This window comes from Melozone crissalis, unplaced genomic scaffold, assembly GCF_028551555.1.
Source record: "Melozone crissalis strain CALT ecotype California unplaced genomic scaffold, PUWL_Pcris_2 ptg000004l_1, whole genome shotgun sequence".
NCBI lineage: Eukaryota > Metazoa > Chordata > Aves > Passeriformes > Passerellidae > Melozone > Melozone crissalis.
The window spans coordinates 42136602-42161982 of record NW_026535782.1 but is presented as its reverse complement, the minus strand read 5'-3'; the positions used below and the strand labels follow the sequence as shown (position 1 = coordinate 42161982).

Genomic DNA, 25381 nt, shown 5'->3' with positions numbered 1-25381 from the left:
TCCGAGCGCTGGGCAGCGAGCGGCGGAGCGAACGGGAAGGGCAGGGAGGGCGCCCCGGGGGCACCCGGGGACGGGGCCAGCCCTGCCTCGCGCTCGCTGGAGTCAGCCCGGCGGGAGCCTCTGGCGAGAGGATGCTGCTCCGGCACAGCCCAAGGGATGACTTTTGCCCTGCGAGATGCCTAGGCTGGCAGTGAAGAGCCGCTTGATACCCCGAGGGTGAGAGCCTCGTAATCACGAATTCCCTGTGATGGTCTTTCGGGTCTTTTCCTCCTTTCTCCTAAAAATTAAACTACAAACTTCCTAGCTGTCTTGCCCTCCCACCTCAAACAGGACTGTTGCAGAGAGCTGCCGTGGGCTGCCTCACCCTCTGCCCCACAAACGCCTGTTATCGATTTGGGAAACAAAGACACACGTTTAATCTTCCCCCACCATCACTCTAGTCTGCACTGCTCACGAACGAGCTGCTCCAGACAGCCACTTTCTCCTTGCTCCAATAGAGGCTGTGCCGTGCCCTCCCTCTCCTGTTCCCAGGCACACTGGGGCCTTGGCGACGCAGCCCTGCCCAGAAAAGAGGAGCAGAAGAGGGAAAACAAACAAAATCAATTTCAAGGTCTACTCAGTAATAGCAGGAAATCCTTCCTAGCAGGCAGGGAGGCAGGAGCATGTGTGTTTAAAACAGCTCCAGTGCTGGGTATGAAACAACGGTAAAGATTACCTCTTCTTTCCCCCCAGGCATATTTGAGGGGATAGCAAGGGAGCCAGAGCTACAAAAGACTCCTCAAATTTGGCTGTTGACAGCGTACAGTCACCCTCTCTCCCCACAGAGAGCATTGTACCCCAGCCCCCCAAAACCATCACCCCGGAGCCAACAAGAGACCTGGTGCTGCAAGGCTGTGGGGAGGAGGACAGGAAGACAGATGGGGAGGTTCAAGGAAGAGTAGAGATGAAGGGCATGCTGAGGAGGAAAATTGGAGCTGGACATGGAGCAGTCTGGGCTGGGGGATGTGAAGGAAGCCCAAGCAACAGCGTCTGGTGGTGGTGGTGAGGCTGGTGAGTGCTGTGGGACGGTGAGTGCTCGGTGTGATGGGACAAGTGGGCACTGGTGCAGGATGCAAAGGAAACAGAAGCCTGCACCCCATGACACGAGTGAAGGCCCCCAGCCGCCAACCTGTCCCTTGCTGACAGTGGCAGAGCTTTGCACCCTGCTGTGTCACCCCCTGCCTGCTGCACGCCCACCCTGGCAGCGCCCAGGCGGGAGCGGAACTGAAAGGAACCCATCTGAGAGCTGCACCAGGCCATCCCACAGTGCAGGGGCAGTGTGAGAGCTGCACCAGGCCAGCCCACAGTGCAGGGGCAGTGTGAGAGCTGCACCAGGCCAGGCCACAGTGCAGGGGCAGTGTGAGAGCTGCACCAGGCCATCCCACAGTGCAGGGGCAGTGTGAGAGCTGCACCAGGCCAGCCCACAGTGCAGGGGCAGTGTGAGAGCTGCACCAGGCCAGGCCACAGTGCAGGGGCAGTGTGAGAGCTGCACCAGGCCACCCCATCCACAGTGTACAGATCAGGGTGGGAGGGGTATCCTTTATCTGCTACCCTGCGGGGAAAAGTGCCATAGGCTTCTACATATTTTCTTGCCAGGGGAAGTGATGCTTTGCACTGTCCAGATTTTATTACCAAAGGTTGCAGGATCATGGTGGCAAGGTTTGTACCTCTGGCTGATGCTGGTCTGGCAGTGAGGGGAAGGGTGAGCCCTTCTGCACCAGCCTGGCCCCACTCACGCAGGCTGGCATGGGGAAGAGTTGGGTATCGCAGCAGGGCAGGGCCCACCTCTCCCACGGTCCAGACCTGTCCCTCAGCAGGCACCACAACTTCTTCCCAGAGACAAAGAGGTGACAAAAATAGATTTTCACAGGGAGTGATGACTCAGACCGGTGAGTGGCCAGAGCAGCCTCCCTGTCCCATGAATAACAACTCAGAGATGCTCGGTGGGCAGCCGGCCCTCGCAAGGACGGTGTGTGAAGGGGTGGGGAAGGCAATGTGGAGCTTTTTTGGTTCCTGGTTTGAGCAGGGTTGGTGACAGAAGCTGGATTTAACAAGAGCTCATGGATTCAGCCCAGAGGGACTGGGAGAGAGCAATTAAGGGATTTTCTTCCATTTAATTAACACCAAAATGGTGTCTGGGACTAGCAGCTGTCCCCAAGGGGCAGCTGCAGACAGGGTCAAGGCAGGACAAGGGGTCACCCTGCTGTGCCCCCTGGGTGAGAGGGACGTTTGGAATGGACTGCTGGCTTACGGGGAAGGACATCTGCTGCTCCAAGGCTGCCCTGCACCCAACCCTCCCCACAGGAACCAGGCAGCTCCATCCTGGCCAGCATGAAACCCTGGCCCATTCATGATGCTGAGGCCAGCAGGGTGGTGGGGTGAGGGAAGGGGGGAAACCTTTTCTCAGGGGCGTGTACACTGATGCCTCTGAGCTGGGGGATTCCCTCCTCCCAGGCCATCACCCAGTACAGGAACATCCCCAGGGCCACCCTAAGGAAATGAAAGGGCTCCTCTGCACTCACTCCATGGACTCAGCTCCACCATCTCCTTAGATCAGGGCCTTCAGACCCTGGGGATCTGCAGGTTCCCAGATCTACACAGCACGGAAATCTTGGCTTCTTTATATCCAGGTTTCTCAGCCCTGCAGATGTGACTTGCATCACCTTGCCCCGGTTACTGGGTCTGCCTGCATGAGGGCACTGCTGCAGGACCTCATTGGATTTGTTCAGCCAGGCTGGGGTCTGTCTCTCCAGCCTTCCTCCTGGTCCAGAAAGCATTGGGTGAGAGTTGGCTTCACTTGGTGCCCTCAAATCCAGCCAAAAGCCCACCGGGTTCTGGGCAGAGGCAGGGGGCAAGGGAGGAGGGAGGGGAGTGCTGGCTTTGTGAGTGTTTTCTGCAGAAGAGGCAAGGAGAGCCTGGTGCCATGACATGGATGACACCTGCACTGTGCTTGGCTTGGGTGGGCAGCATTCCCTGCTGCCAGCCATGCCACCACTGGAGCAGGCCCTGCTGTGGCTTCCCAAAGCTCACACACTGCAGAAGTACCTCAAGGCAGCAACTCTGTCCAAGGAATGCCCAGCTCAGCCCAATCTCCCCCGGGGTGAGACTGCAGCACACGCTCCTGAAGGGCAGCCCTGAGGGTGTTTTGGTTGGAGCTGTGCCCAGACACTGCCCTTTCCCAGCATCCACAAGTGCTGCCTTCCTGCAGGACCTCTCTGTGCAAAAGAAACTGGCTTGCCCCACCACATCTCCCACCACCAGCACTTCCCACTGAGAAGTTCAGCTGAGCCTTTTTATGCAGCTGCTCCAGGCTGGAGAGTGATGGAGTGAATCTGGGGCTTCAATTACACACAGGGAGAAGATTTTTTCACCATATTTCTTAGATCAGCTTGTGAGAAAGTGCCCTTAAGCACGTGTTCTGGAGTTGGGAAATGCCTAAAGCATTTTTCAGCCACCAAGTGCTAGGCTGTACCCTGATCTAAATTCATTATTAAAAGAAAAGGATATGGGAGACCTATGGGAGACTCCAAAGCGCTTGGGAAGAGAGGGTTCAGGTTCCACTTGCTACAGCTTGGCCTTCCCAAATGTTCCCTCTTCCCTTAACGTTCCAGAATACTCCTTTGTTTGTTTTCAGAGCTTCTCTGTGTCCAGAAAGGTCCAAAGCCCAAAGCAGGGCTGATCCATGGTGCCCAAGCAGGGTGCAGGTGCTTGTGTTTGATTGCAGAGCTGATCTGTGCTGCATCAGGGGAGCCATTTCCACAGCCCTCCTCCAAGCTCCACAAGGCAGAGCCCACCCAAGGAAAACAACAACAGCTTTTGGAATGTAACAATTTATTGGGGTTAATTTTTTGTTTTAATTTTTAACTCCCCATTTCTGGCATTGATACAATATTCAAGAGCAGCAGAAAGAACAAAATGTACAAGAATACAAGAGTAATTAGCACAACCCCCACCCCCAAACCTGGAGCAAACCAGTTTCTTGTAGGAAGCACCAAGGGAAGGAGTGATTCAATCACCCTTCCAGTGGCTCTGCCTCCCACCCATCCACTCTAGACAGAGTTTAGCCAGCTGGGAACTGGATTAAAAAACAAAACAAAACTGAACAAACACTATATTTAAAATGAAAATTGCAAGACAAAAAAATAATATATAGATATACAATTCATCCGTGCACAATCCTTAAATGCTTTTTTTCAAAATAAAAAAAAATTACAAGATACATATTTAGGTTTATTTTAAATTAAAAAAAAATTACCACCTTCACTCTGTATGCCAAGTGAGGGGAAATGAAGAGACAGATGGGTTGCACCAGAACTATGAGCACTTGGAGTTAGGGCTGACCTTCTCCAAGAGGAAGGAAGGGCTCTGATGCTGCCAAAGCTCAAGCACAGGCAGAATCTGAAGCACCCAAGTACCACAGAACGCAGTGGGGTCACTCGCCTGCTCCAAGTTCAGTGTTTGCAGGAATCTGCAGCATTTGAGCCTGAGCTTGGCACAGGGGAAGGTGAAAGGAAGGAACAGATGAAGCAGGCCCCTGTCCTCCACCACCAGCAGACAACTTTCTATGCAAAAAGAAAACAAATGGGGGAAAAAATCCCAAAGCAGAGAGTCTCCTCTATTCTTAGGGAGTGTACAAGGCTTAATGGCACAGGGGAGAAGAGGAAAGAGGACAGCACACACCGAGTTGATTTGCTTGGGGGAGGTGCAGGCATGACAACTCTTTTCTAAAAAAAGTCATCACAACGATTAATTTTTTTGTTCCGTTTGAGAACTTGACCTAAGATTCTGCCCCTGCTTTGCAGCTGGGGGCTGGAAGCAGCAGGCTCCCTCCAGGGCACCTACCTGTGCAAGAGCACCTACCTGCTGCTCTGCCAGAGGAAACCCTCAGTACCCCCAGAGAGCAGGGGCCAGCTGGGGGCACAGGGGAGCACGGGAAAGCCCCATCAGTCCTACGAGGCCCTGAAGCCCCACGAAGTGCTTTGAGCCACCCAGCCGTGTGCTGGAGGTTTGATGTGAGCTCCAAGTGCTCAGCTGAACAAGGAATGAAGTAAAGAACCAGGGCCCTGCAATGGGAATGAACACTTTGCCTGCATGTCCCACCATGCTCCTCTCCCCCCAGCAGACCCATTTGCTGAACCATTGCAGAAGCTGGCACCTCTCTAGAGCTCTCTCACCTGACTTTTCCCTGTGCCCAGCATGCTGCTGGCTGCCCACCTCCCAGCTCCACCCAGCCCAGGGCACAGAGGGCACCCTGCTCCTCCATCCCAGGGCCACCTGCCAGTGCCTGCAGGGTGTGGGCTCAGAGCTCAGCTGGAGTGGAAGGACCCTACCCCAAGGACTGTGCTTTTGGATGGCCCTGGAGTCATTGTTTCCCACCACACAGGAGCTGCAATGGACAGAAGAGCTGCCAGAGGCAGCCAACCACCACAGGACTATCTCCCTTCACTCCTGGAGGGAGAAATTTACACAAGGGAAGAAAGAAGAACTCAGGGCCCTGCTGCATCCTTACAGGCAAGGCAGGTGGGACACGGGGCACCTCAGAATCACCACACAGAACACAGGAGAAGCTCCTGGTGCCAAGACTGGCCCTGCTCAGAAAAGGGTGCAAATACCTTTGACCGCATCCATCTGACACAGGGCAATGGCAAAATGCGAGAGGAGCAGAGGTGGAAAGGCAAAGGTGAGGATGGAGACAGACTCTAACATCTCCTGCCATCTACACCCCCAAAAAGAAACCATACACATTGCACTCTGGGGAAGGATCTCAAAAATAGAAGAAAATAAAGACACTTATTTTCTCAACCTCAGAGCACTGGTGAAATGAAGATACTTCCTGGAATTACCTGGGGAAGGAAGCACAGAGAGGGAGCAGGGGATTCTGAAGCAACACTGAGCACTCCATCTCTCTGCAAACACCTCGAGAGCTGGGCTGCCAGCACCCTCAGCAGGATGGTCTCCTCCACCCCCACCCCCTTTGCATGAGGAAGACAGAGGCACAGGGCAGTGACACAGCTGGCAAGCCAAGAAGGAACAGAACTAGGAGGCACCAAATCCCCAACCCCAAATTAATCCTCTACAGATCACCTTCGGAGTGGAGATCAGGGAGGCTGCACATGGGGCGGTGGGTGAGATGGGGAGAAAGGGGGAAGGAGGCTTTTTATAGTCATATATTTATATATAAGAAGTAAATAAGATCCCAGCTCTCGCGTGATTATTGGGCAATTGAAAAATGCAGCAAAAGCAAGCGACATTGGAGTAAAAGGATGTGCCAGGCAAGGAGGAAAAAGTCTTGTCAGAAGGTGGGGAAGGAAGCAAAAGGGAAAATAAGCACTTAGCCAAACATACACTCCAGGTTTGTTACAGCTCCCTGGGAAGAAGGACCTGCTCCTGAGCAGCCCCACTAATGCCATGGCCTGGGGTGGGCAGAAGAATGGGGAACTCAGGACACCATCCTTCAGGCATGGCAACCTCTTTCTGCCAGGAAGTCCCCAGGGAGGTGGTCATCTCCAAACGCTGGGAGCTGCTGAAGCCTCCTCTACAAAGAGGGGCTGGAGAAGGGAGTGATATCCCTAGGAAGACTCAGCTCAGAGACAGCTCCTACCTGGTAAAAAGCATTATTGTGGGTTTGAATTTTTTTTTCTTTATTTGTTTATTTCACAAAATTTCCCTGGGAACTTCAGTAAGGGGAGACACAGAGAAATGCTCCCATTCTCTTTTGAAAACAGAATTTAAGCAGTGGCTCACCACAGCTGGGCCTGCTCACCACACTAATTCTGTTTTTCATCCCCAAAGGAGCTTGTATCTCATTAGCTTCATGCCCCTCCAGTCCCATGCTGCTCATTGGGAGGAGAGCCTGAGACAGGAGGTTTCTGTTCCAAGTTGAAAGCCAAGGGAAGCACCGACACTTTGATGGGCAGACAGAGAAGTTCCCAAGTGCAGCCCAGGCTATGGGAAGCATTGAGACATCAGTCATCTGCCACTGCAAAGGGCACCAGAGAAGTCCAGACAAGAAAAGTCGTTCAAGTGTCCCTGCCTACCATCTTGTGTTCAGACACCAACATCTGGTGGTTTCCCTCTTCCCTGCAGTCACTCCCACGCGCCAGATGAACACCAGAGACATCTTGGGCAGGGAAGTCAGAGCTTCCAGCATCGCTCTGAAGGAACATTCAGGCAACTCTTCCCCACCACCCCAAAGGAAGCTGGAGAAGAAGGCTGCCCTACTTGACCAGTCCTGTCAGAGTGTTCCTCTCCCCTTCTCCACCCTAAAAACTTCCAGCATTTGCTGGCCTCGAGAAGAGGGTGCACGTCCCGCAGCAACACAATCAGAGCACACACAAGGCAGCGCTCTCATCTGCCTCTAGAGATCTGGCCACTGTCAGAGAAGGGGTGCTGGAATACACAACAATGGGATTCAGTTTTCTGTCCTGATGTGGTGAATTCTGTACAGAAAAATGTCACCCCCCACCCGGTATTCAAAGGAGTTTAAGAAACCTTACAGAGGAGAGGCATATCCGCTTCCCAGGAAATAAGCCCACCATGATTAATTCTGTTTGGATATAGGGGATGGAAAAGAGACAGCAACTTGGCAGGAAAGGTACATGCCAACCCAAAATGTTAGCGGCTTGCTGTGCATGCAAAGTAAGTCAACTGTTTCCACATTGATGGCCTGATCCATGTTCCGCCAGAACGTGAGCGGCCATCTCTGAGGGCTGCTCAGCCAGAAAACCACTTGGAGACTCCACCTTAGCTCACAGGAGAGGTATGGGAGGGAAGGGAACTCACTCCAACACTTGGGAGGCAAGGACGGGAAAGGTTTGTAGACAGGGTTCCTCCAACACGCAACTTGCCTTTCAGCTCAGAGATCGCTGCTTAGTCCTAGAATGCCTTTCCCTCCAGTTCAAGCAAGCCAAACACCATCCCAGACACACATGCTTCGATACTACAAAATACTCTTTTCTCTAAGGACCATCTAATACCACTACAGTTTGTGCAATCACTGCATTTATTATTCATTTTTAAACTCTCTCTCGCTCTCTCCCTGTAGAAATTTTTTTTAAACTTTTCTTTTTTTTATGCAAAACTAATCATTTCACTTTTTCCACTCCATCATAAAATCTCCTCTAAAAACACGACAACGAGAACAAACATGGCACAGACACAGAGAATATTTCCCTGTTTTTGTTGATTTTTTTTCCTAAGGGTTACGGGGAAAGGAAGGGGATACTTTCAAATAAACTCCTCCCTCAATTCCATGCCCATTTTAAAAGGCACGGATGAATCTTCTTTCCTATCTCCATTAAGGAGCAAAGGCAAAAATTCAGAAGGAGGAGCACAGCCCACGTGAATACGAAGGTAGGTTAGCTAGCCTCAAGTGTCTTGTCCACCTGAGGGAACTCGAGGCTACTGCTGCATTCAAGTTAGCAAACCTCTAACTCAAACCAGCACGGGATCCTCATTTTGGATCCAGAGGTTCAGGGTTTGGTTCCCACCTGGTGACCCACCCAGGGAGGGATTTGTCACACAAGCAGGTGAGCTGTGTCTGCAAGCCGGATCATACTCCTTTCTTCCTCCACAACGAGGATCTACCACACGAGTTTCTCTGCTGCAACAAGTCCCCTCATCTCCTCACCGCAGGAAGGAGGTCCTTGCGGAGCATCCCTACAATGACCCACTGTTTTACTCTTCACAGACAGTTCCCTTGCTTGCCACTCTGAAGAAAGGCAAAACCCCTTCAATTAAACAATTCCTGCCCCTTGCCCCCAAAGAACACCATACAAGAGACATTGGGGAAAAGAATTCTGCCAAGCAACACACCTTGGCCAAAACACATCAAGAGTTTCCTATTAAAGTTCCCTTTTATCTCCCACTTAAACGCTTCAACACTTTTTTCAGAACCTTGATACCACAAAACAAAACACAGCACCACATACACACCAAACAGTAACTTAACAACCTAAAGTGACTGGCCAGTTTGCATCCACCCCATAAAGCAGCTCCTCTTATCTCACAGATACAGATTAGTTCTTATTCAGAAGGGAGAGGAAAAAGAGAAGAATCTCCTCGCTATTTTCCTAAGAAAGAGCTTTTCCCTATGCCTACAAACTGCTCATCTTTGAAGCTGCAGTCAAATGGATAGGCTATGCTAACATAAGGGATCCCTGGGTGTGCCAGGCACAGGAAAGATGCGCAAAAGAAAACCCAAACCAAAAAAAAAAAAACCAACACCCACAAAAAATACAAGCAGGTATTAACACAGACACGCACACAAGTCCAACAAGTTATAGAAAGCCTTAGCTTGGTGAATGGATGGATCAGGGAAGTCTCTTTCTCCCTGCCCCTAGCTTCAGCTGTGAATGAAAGCACATCCCCGAAGAGTCCACTAAGCTCTTTAATCAAGGAAAGAAAGAGGTGTACCAAGGGTGGTGCTAACAGCACCTGGAATCCCCCTCAGACTGTCTGCGCAGACACCCAACCACAACTGGTGTGAATTCACCGTTTCCCATGGCTTGGAATGCCACCCACTGCAAGGCAAGGTTTGTGGGGAGGGCAGCAAAGATTTTATTACACCAACCCAGGCGCTGGAGGCAGGGAATAGACACACTCTGGGCACAAAAGCCCTAATTAAGGTCAGAAGCTGGTCTATCCCTCTACCACCCTGACAACGTCCCTTGGGCAGACAAATATTACTTCCCTCCCACAAATTGCCTCCCTTCTATCCTCAGATCACTACAACCACAAAATCACTACTGCAGGACAGCACTCCTCAGAGCCAGCAGCTCCTGAACATCCTTGTGTGAAAGCACCAGAGGGGCCAATTCCACTTGTGTTCACCTGTCCAGGGCAGGCTTATAAGCAAATGAGCCCTGGCATGAGGAATTTTTTCCACCCTTTTCACCTCTGCAGCATGTTATGTAGAAGTGACACCCCTCTGCCCCATCCAGGGACAGGGCTGAGAAGGTGAGGCTCTCCCACCAGTTCATCAGCATCTCTTTTCCTTGCCTCTACGAGCTCAGTCCTGTGCAAGTAGAGGACGAAAGGAGAGCAAAGGAACGGCTTCTCACCATGAAGCTTAGGACCCACACAGAAACAGAGCAAGCCAGAAATGGCAGGCAAAAAATAGAGCTTATCTTGGATGTGAATAAAGCTGGTCAGGGAAAGAGGGAGCCGTGGAATAAACAGCAAGCTGTGGTCTTGCTCCCTCCTACTTGCTAGGGGTGAAGAGAAGGAATTTCTAGATCAGCTTTAGGGGAAGAGATCCAGCGCACATGCATGCGATGTGAGAGACAGGTATTTCTTATATGAGCACCTTTGGCTGACAGTTGTAAGGGCTGTTTCAGATGCTGAAAAGACAGAGGGGAAACCTCTTCCGGGCCACCTACCAGAGGGAGGGGAGAGCAGGAGGGACACAACCGAGCAGGAGGGGCAAAAACAAGCAGGAGAAAAACCAACCTGCCTTAGCATCCACCCCTCCTTCCTTTGGAAGGAGCAAGAGGAAGCAGAGAGGGCTGGGGGAGCAGCCTCACACGGCTGGGCAGCGTCACGCTGCTGCCATCATCCTCCCACAGACCGAGGATGGAGGCACAGCTCACTCCTGCTTCTGCCACAGAAAGGCCGGAGAAAGGCATTTCATGTCCCTCTCTCACAAACAAGAGCACTGATGGACATCAGGAGGAAGATATGGGCTGGAAGCAAACTCCTCTTTTCTTCCCTTTCTCCTGAGGAGCTGAACAGGTTGGAAGATGAGGGAGAAGAGGAGGGATCAGGGCACCTGAAAGCACCCACACAACTGCCAAGGTAGCACCAACAGTCAAAGGAAAGGGGAAGCCAATATGAGGCATAGGCTGCATGGGGCAACCCCCAGCACCCCAGCTTTGTCTCAAGCACCTTCCAGGCATGACATTTAACCTGTCCTTCTCCCCCTCACTTTGAGGGCATCTGGATCAGCAACTGCCACAAGGACAGTAGAGGAGAGGGCAGATCCAGGCCGCAGGCCAAGAGGGGAAGGATGGCAGGATGGTAGTCATAGCAAGGGGGAAACAAGAATGGAAGAGTCTGCATGCACGTTGCGGGAGAAAGTCTGGAGGACATGGGCAAGGGCTCCAATCCTCTTACATCCTCCTCTCACGGGTTTGGAGCTCCTCTTCAGTTTTTGTCAAAGACAGAAGGGGAATGAGGAAGAGCAGCACCTTCCTCACCACCTGCACAGGCACACAGACACGTGCTCACTCATCCCTCAGCCCCAAAGGCTCCACCGCCCGTTGGACAACACCACATTCAAGGACAAACAACCACTCCCCAGCCCCACCATAACCCTCCCTGCCTCCTCCTAGCAGTACCAACACCCAGGAACAGTGGGTGCTCCCACACCCCCACTGACACACTCCAGCCTCCAGGCAAGAGGAATTGGGCAGGAGGAGAGGAGGAGGAAGGGTGGCAGTGAGGGTAGAGGGACAGCCAAGGGGAGAAGGAGAGAACTAAGGACAGCCATTCGCACCACGACTTCTCTCAGGCAGAGCTCCCCCCACACCCCTGGAGTGGGGGGACCCGGTTGCTCACTTGCTGCCTCCTCCACCACTGCCCGCCGCCACCTTCTCAAAATCCTCTGCATTGCAGAACTCCTTGATGGTTACAGTGAGGAGGTTGCTGGTGACATCTGTGACCACCACATTAGAGCAAGGGGACATCTCAGGACGCCAGTCACCAGCCTCCTGCTCCGGGTCAGAAGAGGAGAGGGACAAGGAGGGAGTCTGCCCCCCAGTGCACCCCCCCGAGGGAGAACGCTTGCTGGTGGCAGCCGACTCAGGGGGGATTGAGAGGTCGAGGACCTCTGACTCACGCCAGTCGGGGATGGCTGGGCTGAGGGTCTCAGGGAGCAGCTTTGGAGGGGAATCATCTGGGTCGGAGGAGGAGTGGGGAGCAGGTGAAGGGCAGCCAGAGGAGCTGGAGCTGGGGGCATCATAGGGGGTGGAGCCCATAATGAGCCCACAGGAGGCTGCCTGGGAGCCTTCGGCCTCCCCCTTGCCCTCCAGAGAGGGGGTAGGCGCAGCAGACGGCTTATTGTAGAGTGAAAAGGTGCCAAACTTCATGTGGCGGATCTGAGTGCGCAGGACGCTCTCGCTGAACTTTTTGCTCTTGCCAATGACCCGGTTTCGGGAAGGGATCTTGGGCCGGGCCAGGCCCCCGGCCCCATTGGCCGGCTTCCCACCTTTGTCAATGACCTTGAGGTTGAGGATGATGCGGCTGCGCTTGGGCTCGCGGGGTTTCACCTTACGGTTGATGATGCGCACGGTCTCCGAGAAGGGCGAGACGGGAGGACGAATGCCAGCCCCGCCGGCCACGCCGCCGCCGTTCTGGGGATCCGGGCGGGGCAGGGGGCGCCGGGACATGCGGTGGCATCGCCGGATGTCCTTCTTGAGCCGGTGCACCGCGGCGCTGGAGTGGAGCTTGGGAGAGGAGGTACTGGAACCAGGCTTGACAGAAAAGTGTACATCCCCAATGTGGAGGGCCTCCGCTTGGGCCCGAGCCTGCGGTGGTGGGGAGAAAGAAAACAAACAGGGTCAGAGAGGCAGCCTAGCTGCAGCCAGAGCTCCAATGGGGCACTGCTCACTCACCAAGCACTCGCCGGCAGCACCGTGACACATTTATACCCAACATCAATGACAAGCACAGGAACACACCTACAACTATTGATAGCTCCAGCACAGCCCCCAGACAGACACAGGGCACTGTCTGTATCATTTTTGGGCAGCTGATGTCTCCCTAGGCTGTACCCCTGTTGACACATGCTTTCCCCAGGGAGAAACTGCAACTTCCCAGGCAGATGTCAGGGTTAAAGTTAATGGTCTCCAAAGCCCCCCCTTGGTCATCATCAGTCAAAGTGCACAACCCTCCACTGCCAGCCAAAGAAGCCAGCATCATCCTAGGCACTTGGGGCTGTCAGTGCTGAGACAGCACCCAAACTTACAAAGGGATTGTACCAGGCTCTCTACAAATGGAACGTGAGATAAGAGGGAAGAGGCAGAGTAATGCCTAATGAGAACTGCCTCTAAAAAGGGTGGTAGAAGGGGGTCTTGAGGAACACAGACGGAGGCTGGTGAGAATGGTCTGATGGAGATGTCTTCATTAAACACAAGAAATTTAGAGGTCTGATTTTTAACTAGGATCACATGGAAGTCATTCATTCTTACTGTGCGGTGGGAGTAAAGTCCAGTGTCTAAAGCCAGAGATGAGGCCAGCTGGAATTCAAGTAAAATTTAACTGCACCTCCAAAGAAGAGACTGGCTTGTCCTTTTGAGCACCACACTTGTTTGAAACCTAGCAGTGGACCAGAGCAGAAATAGCACCTGTTCAACTGTTCTATGCCAGCCCTCCTCAAGAGCCAGGCCAGGGGAACAATATTTTTAAGCTCTTCTGGTGCCAAAAACTGCCCTGGTTTATCCAGCAGAGACAGGAACATTTCCTGGCAGCAGGAACAACAGTTTCATTGATAAGCTGGTGCTGTATGACCTGTGGGCATGGAAACCCAGAGTCTATTCTTACACCACATCTCATCAGAGCACTGTTGCTTGTATAGCTCATCCTTCCACCTGCACCCCAGGACTTGCCCAAGACAACCCCCTTCCATATTCCCTCTCAGCAGCGGTGACAGGAAGAAGCCACGCAGGCCTGGAGGGGACAGGCGAGCCCCCACCCTGGGACCGCCCATCCCGCGAGCAGCTTCCCCCACCTCGTGGGCACAGAACGAACTGCAGTGCTACAACACGACAGCTGCTTTTCCTCCCCAACTTTTCCATCCCATTGCCCCTCGCACACGCCAAGATCGGGATGGCTTCTTGCCAGCTAAGAGCTTAGCGCTCAACTCCATCTCCTTTGTCACCCTGCAGGCTGTGCCTCCTACCAGAGAAATGCCTGGGGAAAAAATGTGCGTGTAAAGGCAGGGATCTAGCAGATCTAAGCGAGGGGCCCAGCCAGCCCCTGCACAAAAAGCTCAAAGTCCTGGCCCTACAGCTCCAGAGCTTTGCCGTTAGCCAGAGCCCCTCTTCTCCCACAGAGATACCCATGGGAACCACAGAAAATCCTGAATGAGCACAGAGTGGAGACGTGAAGACATTTTGTTCCTCTCTCGACTAACACTGGATGATCACAGCCTTCAGTACTACATGTATTCTGGCTTTAAAAGAACTGCAAAAATGAGGCCTCCTTCTCTGGCTGTACAAGAACACACAAACTGAAGGCTCACCCTGTCTGGGGACCTAGACTACGTGTTAGCCAAATGACAAAGAAACAGACAAAGTTAGCACAACCCCAAGTCAGGCACAGCCACTCTGCTCATTAACACACAGGGTGTTCCCAGCTAGCTAAAGGGAAGTGTTCCCAGCACACACAAACCCCAACACTTTTTCTGCTGTAGCAGAAAGCATCCCAATGTCCACCTAGTTACTCCTTGCTCAGCCTCCTGTGTTACTCCATGCCCCAAACTGCTGGGAAAATAAGATACAGTTCCTGTCACAGGCACAGTACAGGCCTGAGCCCAGCAACAGCTCCAGGTGAACTCCCTGCACCACACATGAACTCTCCCCCTCACATCACTACACAATCACAACGTGGAGACACTGCAGACCCGGTCAGGAGGTCACAGGCAAATGCACATTTGGGCTGTGCTTACTTCGTCTCTTCACGGTTGCCTCTAAAGCAGATGGCAGGCACAAGGACAAGCTAAAGTTTGCTTTCTGACATTACATACCAGCACAGCCTGAATTAACAAATTTGCTCCTTTTCATCCTGCTCCACACCACAGCCAGCCCTTCCAGCATTGCTGCTCTTGTGCTTTGGGTTTCTTACCAATTTACCACTGCTGAGTCAAGAGCAAAGCACAATACAACGTCCCATTCCAAAACCCAGGACAGGGAAGCCAGGCAGAGGCTACAGACAGATGCATCACTGAAAATCCTTCTACAGCTTCAGTGGATGGACACAGGTATCCTTCAGGGTCTCTCCTATTGCCAACACTGCACTTCCAGATTAATTGCCTAGCCCGTAATCATGCCTTCGAGTGAGGAGCTCTGCCCCCTCTGTGCCATTCTGCTCCAAGTCAAATCTAATTGCCACCTTCTACCAGCACCGCCTCCATCACCCAGGAGAGAAAGAAGGCAGCTTCCCAGAAGTGTGGGGGAAGCAGTCACAAACACCCTCAGTTTCCTTGTACACCCCAAAAATTCCTGAGCAAAGCTTCCCATCAGCCACATGAAACAAAGTGATAATTCTGGGATGGTTAATTCCTGGCCACTTCCACAGCCCTGTTCTTTTACCTTCTCTTTCTGCATACATTAATCAGCTCCTGTCCTGCTTTCACAGAGAGACCTGTCCTGGTTTTGTGCTTGTCCAGCAGCTACTGCAGAGCCCTAGTACATGGCTTGGACTTTTCCAGTGTGCCAAAACCAGTAGGTATCATTTATGTGCCATGTGTCTCCGTTTCCACTTACTTCTGGGGCACTTTCTCACAGCTGAAGCTGTTTCTAACTCATGTTTCAGCTATCTGCCTTTATTGAATTCCAGCTTCAGTAGTGTCCAGGCGGTCTACACACGGCATTGATACTTTGGTCAGATTAAGAGAGAGGGTTAAATTAGGGCCCAACAGTCCTTCCCTGCTGCTACACTGCTATCCCCAGTGGCCAGCTTCAATGCAAGTTCCAAAGAGCATTATGCAAGTATTCTGCTTACCTTGAGATTGTTTTTCCAGGTAAGGTTTCAAGAAAAATCGTATCAGATGCTTTATCTAAGACCAGCCCCCAGAGCTTTCTCACTTGGGAAGCTCAGTATTCCTACCACAGGATCAGGTTTATTCAGGCATCACCTACATGAACTCGTCCCTTCACTGCAGAGGACAGCACTGAGGCTCTCCTTCCCCCGCTTCCAACTTTGGATTAAGTAACTTGCTACCTTTGGTTTGGAGAAGACTCAACATTCAGTTTTATCTGCTGGAAATGCACTTCTCCCTGCTCTGGGCCCATTTCTTGATCATTCCCAAGCCATACGAGGATAATGTATTTGAGAAACAAAGCCACTGAATCCTTTCAGCTGTGTCACCACAGTTTGCTCCTTGGCTCACAAGTTCTCCACATGGAAGCCACCTCTCCAGGTTTTGCTGCTTTCACCAGCAGGATGTGCTCACTGCTGAAGAGGTACTCAGCATGTATACGAAGTAATTCACTCTGCTTACAGCTCAGCCTACATCAGGATGCAGTTTCTGGAAGCTTGCTGCAGTGCTCTGTCATGAGAGCAAGCCAATTGCTGGGATTGCTTCCCTTCCCCCTCTTCCCGTCTGGGATATGTATCACCTTTATTTATCTTGTACAGCTCTCCCTCACTGCCCCTGGGAACTAGTGTATCTCCCCCATTCCCTACTATTTCTGAATAAGTGTCCCTCGAGGCCCAGCAAGCATATTTGTTCATTCATTCCCTTAACGCACCGAGGCACACAAGCACGTACACAGACACGTGCTTAGAAAGGCCTCTCCTACCTGATTTGTATCAAAATCTCTACAATTTGGAAGGAAAAAAAAAAAAAAAAATCAAACCCAAGGCCTTGTAAAGCAATAGATTTCTAGTGAATTATTTTAAAATCTCGCCAATTCCAGTAGTGCTGCTGCACCATAGTAGCGCTACTCTCTCATAAATTACTGGCTCTGCTTTGTCTTTTATTCTCCACCTGAATTCCCACAGTCTTTGCTCCCAACAGCATTTGCAAGAGCTCTTCTTTCCTCTTTTTGGCTGCCATTCTGCCTTTTTATCACCCTCTTTCTTCTGCAGTCTTCCAAGTGACAAGGCAAAAGCAAGCCAGTTCATAGCACAGTTCTCCCAAGCAACACTGCCATAAACTAAAGTTTCCCTCCGGATTGGGAACAAAATGCTACAAAAGGGGAACGGTCTGTTTTCAAATTACTCAGGATAATTTATGAACAGGGAGGAGATCAAAAGAAACCCAATTCCAGCTTTGGAGTTCAAGAGAGGGCAAAAGGACAGAGCATCATGCTGCTCAGCCCCTTGTCCCCCACTCTCCTACTAAGAATCCCTTTACCCTTGTTCTCCCTTACTTCTTCCTTCCCATTAACCTTCTTGGCTCCTGTCACCTTAGTATTTATGGCCACCCCAGCTAGGGGTCTTTGCCAGCCACCCACTGAGCTTGCAGATTGGGCTCTGTCTCTGAATAGCACTTGCTAGACTTTATTAAGTGAATTGGTGAGGTTTGCATTCCACACATTGGAGTGCCTGGAGAAAAAAGTTAAATCAAAAGAGCAAATGGAGCAGGAGAAAAAGGAAGATCACTACAGCACATGCTATGTCTCTCTCTAACCTCACACCAGCATCCATGCTGAAGGGCCTGTCCTCAAGGATCACTTCTGCCAGACACCTGAAGAGCCTTACATACAGTGCTGCCCATTTCAGACTAAGAACTTCCATTCCATCTGCTCAGCAAAGGGCTGCAGCACACCAGCAGCCTCCCAAGAATCACAGCCTCCTGCCAAGCCAGAGCTCAGCTGTGGGAAAGTTTGCCCCCAGCATGCAAAGGATAAAGACCCATTTCCTGCCCAAAACTCTGCAGCTGAAGTTTGCAGGGGTCGCTTTCAACACCGGCCATCTTGATAGCAATATTACAAAGCCTGTTCTGTGATGTGCCTCTGCAGTCTGATGGAAAGGGCAAGTGTTAGACAGCTCTCAGAAACAGGAGCCTGGCTTACAAAGCAGCAGGTGGTCAAAGATGCAGCTTTTCAAAGCTTTTCCAAAGGCGTGGGCCACTAACCTGCAGGAACGCTTTCTGCAAATCCCCCTGGGTGCCTATCTGCAACTTTTGAGAACTAATCCCAGGATAAACCTAGTCCCAAGTGCAAGCTAAGACACCCACACAAGCCAAGGGACTGAGTGCCATATCAGGGCACTTATTTTGATGCCATTCTGGAGACTCAGAAGCCTAGGCTTAAGCACCAATACACGTGAAAAATCCTAGCAAACCACTCAGTCAAGGGCAGACTACTCCATCAAAGCAGTCCTAGGCCAGATTTCTGCTTAAACATCATTGCATCCAGGCCTAATCTGTTCAGTTAACAGATCAAAAAGAATATTGTTCTAACTGCCAACTCCAAATACTCCCTCTGGGACACAAGAATCAAATTTCTTCCCCTGCTTCCGAAATTCTCACTGGCAAGAGATTCTGCAGCTGAAAGAACTGAAAATACTGTTAGCAATGCCCGAGGCAGAACCCAATCCCACTCCTCCCCCAGCAGAACCAGTGCTGCAGGGCTGGAAGAGGGGAAATGTGCATCTTCAGGGGTCAGAACAGCTGAGTTACAAACCATCCCACTGTCTCTGCTGTAACTCTAGCAGCAGTTGTGTCGATTGTGGTTTGCCTGAACAGAGCTCAAACAAGTTCAGATGGGGCTGGCTCAGACAGAGTTACTGCTCACTGCCTGGTCTGGGGTGTTATTTTTAGGGTAGGATCCGAAGTCACAGAGGAACAGCAAGTCAGAGCTGCTCTGTTTCCCAGAGGTGCAAACCCAGCAGCAGTGGCAGCGCTCTGCCCTGCCAGCCTCTCCCACAACGTGGCACCAGCCCTCAGGAGAGCTGATCTTGCTCCCCCATCACGAGTCATCTTCTACAAAGCACCAAGCCAGCTCTGCAAACCTACAGGTTTCCAGTACCATTTGAGGAGCTGGCAGAAGGAAGATGTGCCACAGAAACGTGTCACGGACGTGATTCAAAGGATGCTGCTGAATAATTCACGTTAAGTTTAGGGGAGTTTTAAAGGGTAATGGGAAAAGAGAAGCAATGAGTGGGTTTTGAGTTCGGGGGTTGGTTTTGGTTTTTAAATGAGTGAGAATGAGTAATTTTTTTTTAAAATGAGTGATATGGCACAAAATGTGGCCATATCACATTCAGAATAAAAAATAAAAGAAAGTGATTACACATAGCATAGTCACCACTCTACAGCTCTGAACAGTGTCAGGTGTTACAAATACCAGTATTTTTTAATGCAGGCAGAGGACTCTTTCAAGCTGGTGATTTTCCCTTCAAGTGTTCCTTTGCATTGTTGGGAATTTAAACACAAGAGTTACATTTAATGCATGACTGCCAGAAAGAGGAAATCCAACTAGTCTGTGTTCTCTCAATAGAGCACAAGAGGTAGTACATTATCAGGTATGTTTGTAATTCTCAGGCTCCAGACACAAACACTGTTAGCAGAAAAACAGGCAACCAGGGAGGACAGTTCCATCACCAGGACTTCCCAAGGATTGCCATGGTCCCCTGGGCTTCACACAGAGCATCAGAATACGCCTGCTCCTGCATTTCTTCTGCATACTTCATTAAGCCCTCTCAAAGCAGAGAAGAGGTGACACCCTACCCCTCACTGTGCTTTCCGGTGCTCATGCAGTTAAAAGTGCTGTGCTGACTTGAGTAAAGCTGCTATTGCTGCCAGGCAAAGGGAAGTATTAACCTGTTTCACAGATGGGGAAACACGCACAAAGCCTAAGTGACTTGCCCAAAGCCACAGGATGACTTGGTGATAGTGATGCCTTACTACAGGGTCCACACTGGCTGTTCCAGGGCTTCCTATCAGAATAAAACCAGGGGAATTCCAGACTTGCTCATCTCTCTAAACTGTACAAAGGTGTGTTCTTTCTATGCTCATTTGAAGCCAGCGATTGTGACAGCTGGAGAGGAAGGGGAGGGAAGAGGGGAGTAGAGCAAGGCATTTAATCTGTAAACTAATAAATTCACAGAGCTCACATAACAGTCATGCAGCTACCAGAGTTCTTAATTAAAAAAAAGGTAAAAATACAGAGCAAGTAGGCCTGCACTAGGGACTACCTTCCTCGCTCTTCTCTGCAAGCAGAGATGCTACGACATCTTGCAGAGATGCTGAGTCTATCAGAAAGGAACTGGAAACTTCAGCTCCCTTCCTATGCAGAGGTGAAACACTCCTCCTCCTCGCCAGCCCTCACCCTCTGCAAAAGCTAAACAAGCCTGCAGTTTACAGATCAAAGCATGAACCCTTCGTGAAACTCCCGTGGAGCACCCACATCCTTAAATGCAATCAGAGGAGCACAAGTGGCAGTGGGATTCCCGCCTCTGCTGCCTGACCGCTCAGCACGCTGCTAAGTTGCAGGGCACGGGTTGGATGGAACAGCCTGCTGAAGGAAGAGGGAACGAGACTGGCTGGCTCTCCACTGCGGCAACAGAAGGCCACGAGAAGGAGAGGATATTGGAAGAAGAGACTGCAGGCTCACCACGCACATCTGCGTGTGCTGACCGTCCTGCTGAGGCCCCGCCGCACGCACACCGCCCTCCCCTCACACGCTCCTGCGCCTCTGCACACCCCCCCTTTCCTGTCGGGTTTTCCCCGCGCTCCCAGAGCCAGGCATCAGGCACAAGTCACTTGAAAGTCCAGTCCTTCCAAGGGCACGCACCAGCAAGGTTTGAGAGATTTTTTTTTTTTTTTGCTAGGCCTAAGTTATTTAATTAAGAGTTACCTTCAGCAGAAAAGTTTTAGGTTTAGGTCCTCTCTTCTTGGGCCCGTACAGCTCACGTTCTCGTTCCCTTTAGGGAATCAAATTTTTCAAGAAGTTAAAACTTTTCCCAAAGGGAAAAACAGAAGCATACAAGTCAAAGGGAAAAAAAAAAAAAAAAAAGAGGAAAAAATTAAGAAAAAAAGAAAAGGAACGTCTGGACGCTGTTTCCCGCTCGCCCACCCAAAGTCAAACCTGCTGCTGCAGCCCCCCCAGCCCAGGGTGGGGGATGAACACTCACTTCTGCTCGAAGGCGGCGATGAGGCGGGAGTCCAGGATGTTCTCCTCGGGTTCCCAGGTGCTGTACCTGCCGGGCGGGAGCAGCGGAGGGGACAAGCGAAGCTGTTAGCGCCCAAATCCCCCCGCAGCCGCGCACACGGATACCTCCCCCTCCATCCCACTCCGCCCCATCCCATGCCCCCCATCCCCGCAGCCCGGGCGGGATACACTCACTTGATGGCCCAGCCTTTCCATTTCACCAGGTACTCGATGCGCCCCTGCAACACACGGGGGAGAAGACGGGGGGGGGGGGTGGGGGGGGGGGAGGGGGGGTGTGAGGCGGGGGCCCGGCGGGAGGGCCAGCGGCGCGGCCGGGGCCCGGCAGCGAGAACCGAGGTTGGGGGGGAGTCCCGCAATCCCAGTGGGGGCGGCCCCTCACCTTTCGGATGCGGCGCTTGATGATGGACTCGGCGGCGAAGACGCGCTCCCCCACTGCAGACAGCTCCATCTTGCTGCTCCCCCTCGGCGGCGGCAGCGGCGGCGGCGCCCACAGCCCATAATAATCCCGCCCGCCTGCGCGCGCCGCCCCGCCCCCTGCCCGCGGCCCCGCCCTCCTCGTGCCGCCGCCGGCTCGCGCACGCCCGCGCGCCCCCTCCCGCCGCGGCCGCGCGTGACCCGCCCCCCCGTGGGTGAGGGCCCTTAAAGGGGCCGCGGCCGGGCGGGGCGGGGAGCGCCGAGCCCCGGGCCCGCGGGATGGCCGCGCAGCGGGGAGGGGAGCGAACGGAAGGGAAGCGAATCCCGCCCGGCAGGTCCCCGCCATGGCGGCGGTATTGCCCCTTCCCGCCCGAACGGGGCCTCTTTTTTTACTTAAAACAATGGCGGCAGCCTCTTCTCCCGCTGCAGATGCACCGTCACCCCTCTCGCCAGCGAGGAGGCAGGCAGCCTTAAAGCACGTACCACGGCAAAAACCAGCAATAAAGGCGCTTAAATATTTTCTTTCCTTTTTCTGTGTTTTATTCCATTTAGCTGGTGTGTGTGCCAGTATAAGGTACAATTTTTGAGCCAGTGTAAGGTAGTGCGAGGTAAATGGGCCAACCATGCTACATAAACCTGTAAGGAAACCAGAAAAATGTTAAGTCACTTAGAGGAATTCCCTGCCCTGACTATTGCTGCAAACCCCTCATTAATTTGCAGCATACTTTACACTCTCCTCCAGCTGCTAAAAAGACAAAAATCTCAGTCAAAAACTGTTCTCTGTGGTTCAAAGTGGAAGCTCATAGCCCTGCAGCTGTATTTGTGTGGAACACAGGGTCCACCCTTACTTGGAGGACCTTGTCTGGCCCGTTCTGCTTTCTCACCTGCTTTTGGGTGAGGAGGCTGTGCATTTTAGATACCCTCTGGTGATGAGGGCTAGAGGGAATGGTTGTTGTCCTGCATTTGCTGCTCTTTCTAAACCCAGCGTGACCAGCAAGGTACCTGCAGAGCACTGGAACCCCCCTGTTACCTGCTCCCCAGCTGGGCTGGCAGGGACTCCTCACAGACCCTGTGGCCCTTGCTAACCCTTTCTACATTTGCATTCACAGCCCCTTTCCACCTCTTGCTCAGGGGTTTCACCCAGGAGGAGGAAATTCTGGAAAGGGCTATATTATGGCTATAATATAGTTCTAGTAGGGATGGATTTCCCAAAGTCAAGGCAGGCAGGTAACATTCAAAAATGAACGTTTTCCTCACTGCCTGTGATTCAGGCAAGATCTGTTCAGAGTGTTTTTTCTTTTTCACCTTAGCAGCTGAAACATTGCAGCCGACACAAGCTCTCTGCCTGGAGGAAAGGTGACTCAGGAGAGGATGTGCTTCCCACTGCCATGTCCCCATTGGCAGTGGGGTTGGTGGAGAGGTTGCTGGATGCTGATGGAGACAACGACACAGACCCTGGTTCTGGACACGTGACCGGTTCGGAGAAGGACGTGTTTCCCAGTCAGGGACTGAAACACAGCATGCTTCATCACTGCTAATTCTGCATTTAGGTCATACCCCTCACTTGGAGAATAGGCTCTAAGAGGCCCTTACTCAGGTGTTTGGCATCGCAGGCCAGGCAAGAACAAAAGTCCACGACTCTCACTTGGAGTGGATCAAGTCCTTCTGGAGCAGCCCTTTTCCCCAGACACCACCTTTTTTTAATCTCAGTTCTTCATATGCTTAAAGGTGACTCCAAAAGAACAAGTCTATCACACCATTGCATTTTGCTTTTCACTTTTTAACTTTGCACATTAAGTGTTCATTAACACCATCCACATTTAAATTAGTGTTTGTTACTGTTCACTTTGTTTAAACAACTGCTTTTACATTTGTAGCTGAGTGTGAAGCAACTGAGCTTTCGAACACGAACATCATCCACCCCCAAAGGCAGGCACCCTTAAATCAAAAGGGGGAAAAGTCTTTACATGGCTACACAAACACATGTGCAGCAACCAAGACTGGTGGCCTTGTCACAAAACAGATGTGTGGGTCACGAATAGCACAGCTCACCTCAGGACAGGAGCAAAAGGCACCGTGATCCACGGACCAGAAGGGGCAGCAGCTTTTCAGAGGGCTCCATGTGCTCTTTCTAGTTATTCTCTCCTTTCACCTGTCAGCAGAACCTTCCTTCCAGCCACAGCCACTGCTCAAATCACTGCGAGCTGCCATTGCACAGGTATGGCCTAACACTTTCATCTACCTTGTACTCTCACAAAGCAAAATAGTACAGAATATCCAGCTGTTCAGGACATTGTTGGGCATTTCCTTTGTTTCATTCACATTTCTAGTAAAACACTTAAAAAAATCCCAACCCACCTGGGAAGCCAGCCCTCCCTGAATAAGCTATTGTTCACTACAGACACTGAAATAAAATATTTTTCTTGCAATTCGCTGCCTGCAAAACCCTGGTGCCATAGGATACACTGTAGCACTTCTTACTAGGAAGTCAGTGCCTGGAAGCAATAAGCTTTAGGAGAGCAACAACATCTTTCACATCAAAACCCCTAGTCAGCGGTGTAAGGGCACGGGGGACAGCAGCAGGTGTGAGAGAGTTTTTATGTGTTTTTGAAATGACACTTAATAATGGGAAACTAACCTGCTCAAAGTCAGTAGCTGCCTCCAAGCTCATTTTTGGTGGACCTGGTAGGAATAGCAGCACTTGTCTCCAGGAGAAAAGCTCCAAGGGTTCATTTAGTGACTCTGCTGCTCTTCACTCCAGCAAGGTCACTGTTAGGAGCAGCACACTTTGGAAAGCAAATGGTAGTCCCTCACCTGTGCTAGGAACAGCTGCACACAGCCCAGCCCCTCAAGCCAATGTGGTGTACATTTCCAAGCAAACCCTTGGCACTATGGGCATCCAGGTGAATGTGTGCTGGGATTTCCCTGCTGCAGCTCTGGAGCACACAGAGGCAAAGGCAGGTCCCTTGGAGCTGACCCTGCACACCAGGTACAGGGGGCTCAGCATGGCCCAAGCAGTTGCCAGAACAACCAGCCCTCCAGTGCAGTAACTTTTTGATGCAGCAGAGAGAGAAGGCCCATGGGGTTTGTGCTGTGCCTCCACCAGTGGGATGCTATGACATCCCTGGGGCCTGCCTAGGAGATCCCAAAGCAGGCCCAGCTGCCCAGGCTGCCACTGGCTCAGCATGATTACACAAGTCCTCCAGATTTCTTCATTCTCATCTCAAAAGCAGTCGCTCGGCAAGCAAAATGCTGTGAAGGGCAGGGAAGCTGTGTGGCACTGAACAGACAGGAAGAGATTGTCCTCACAGGGGTCACACAGGCTGCATTTCACTTTCTGCTTCTCAGAGAACATCCAAGTGCTCAACCCTTGTGGTTTCCCCTTTCGCCAAGTGCCCTTGTTCTGTGGCATCCAATGGGGAGAGCTGTGCAAGGCAAGTCAGCTGCACTGCACAGAACAGAGGGGTGGCATAGCAACAGATTATTAAAAAAAGGACTGCCCAGATTAACCTTTAATCCAGCCAACACATGCATGCAAAAGGACAAGCTGTTTCTAGTACCAGCCAGCCTCTGCAGCTTTGGCTGAGGTAGGAAGACACAATCTCCAGAGCAGGCTTTCCCGTAACTCTGCACTGCAGTTTCTTACAGCTTCACCTGACCCTGTAGCTGCTGCCAGAAAGTAAGTGGCTGGCTGGAGTCCTGCTCTGATGCCATCACTCAGCTCAGCTTCCCTGGCTCAAGGCAAGCATGCTGACAGCCCTTTGGTAACACAGGCAAGACCTAACCACGCTGCCTTGAGCCATGGCTGAGTCAGGAAACGCACCCCATCCCCCTCTGCTTTTGCTCCACTTGTTCTGTGATTGATGCCATAGCTGCATTCAGGTGCAGGGCTCACCCCCACACTGCATCTACTAGAGCTATCTGAGACAGCCCCATTCTCTTGGCCAGATACCTCTATAAACACCTGGCCTCTCCCTCCACAGGGGATGGAGTGGGACACACCTTGAAGGAGCAAGCCAGGCACCCAAGTGGACTAAATGACATTTGGGATTTCCTCCATGGAGTATCAGCAGTTCCGGGACTCGAGC

At 51.8% G+C, this 25381-nt stretch overlaps 1 protein-coding gene across 2 annotated transcripts; it reads right to left on the bottom strand.

Moving 5' to 3' along the window:
- Window positions 1-10594: 10594 nt before the first annotated feature.
- On the bottom strand, window positions 10595-21379 carry CBX6 (chromobox 6). 2 transcript variants are annotated; one of them, XM_054278695.1, is made up of 5 exons: window positions 21259-21379; window positions 21054-21097; window positions 20842-20907; window positions 20565-20631; window positions 10595-12563 (listed from the first exon to the last, which is right to left on the bottom strand). In XM_054278695.1, exons 1-5 carry the CDS (start codon window positions 21325-21327, stop codon window positions 11592-11594), a joined length of 1218 nt encoding a protein of 405 aa, XP_054134670.1. In that variant the 5' UTR covers window positions 21328-21379; the 3' UTR covers window positions 10595-11591. The 2 variants fall into 2 exon arrangements, with proteins under 2 accessions (XP_054134670.1, XP_054134678.1); XM_054278703.1 differs by having other exon boundaries at window positions 10595-12509.
- Window positions 21380-25381: the final 4002 nt, after the last annotated feature.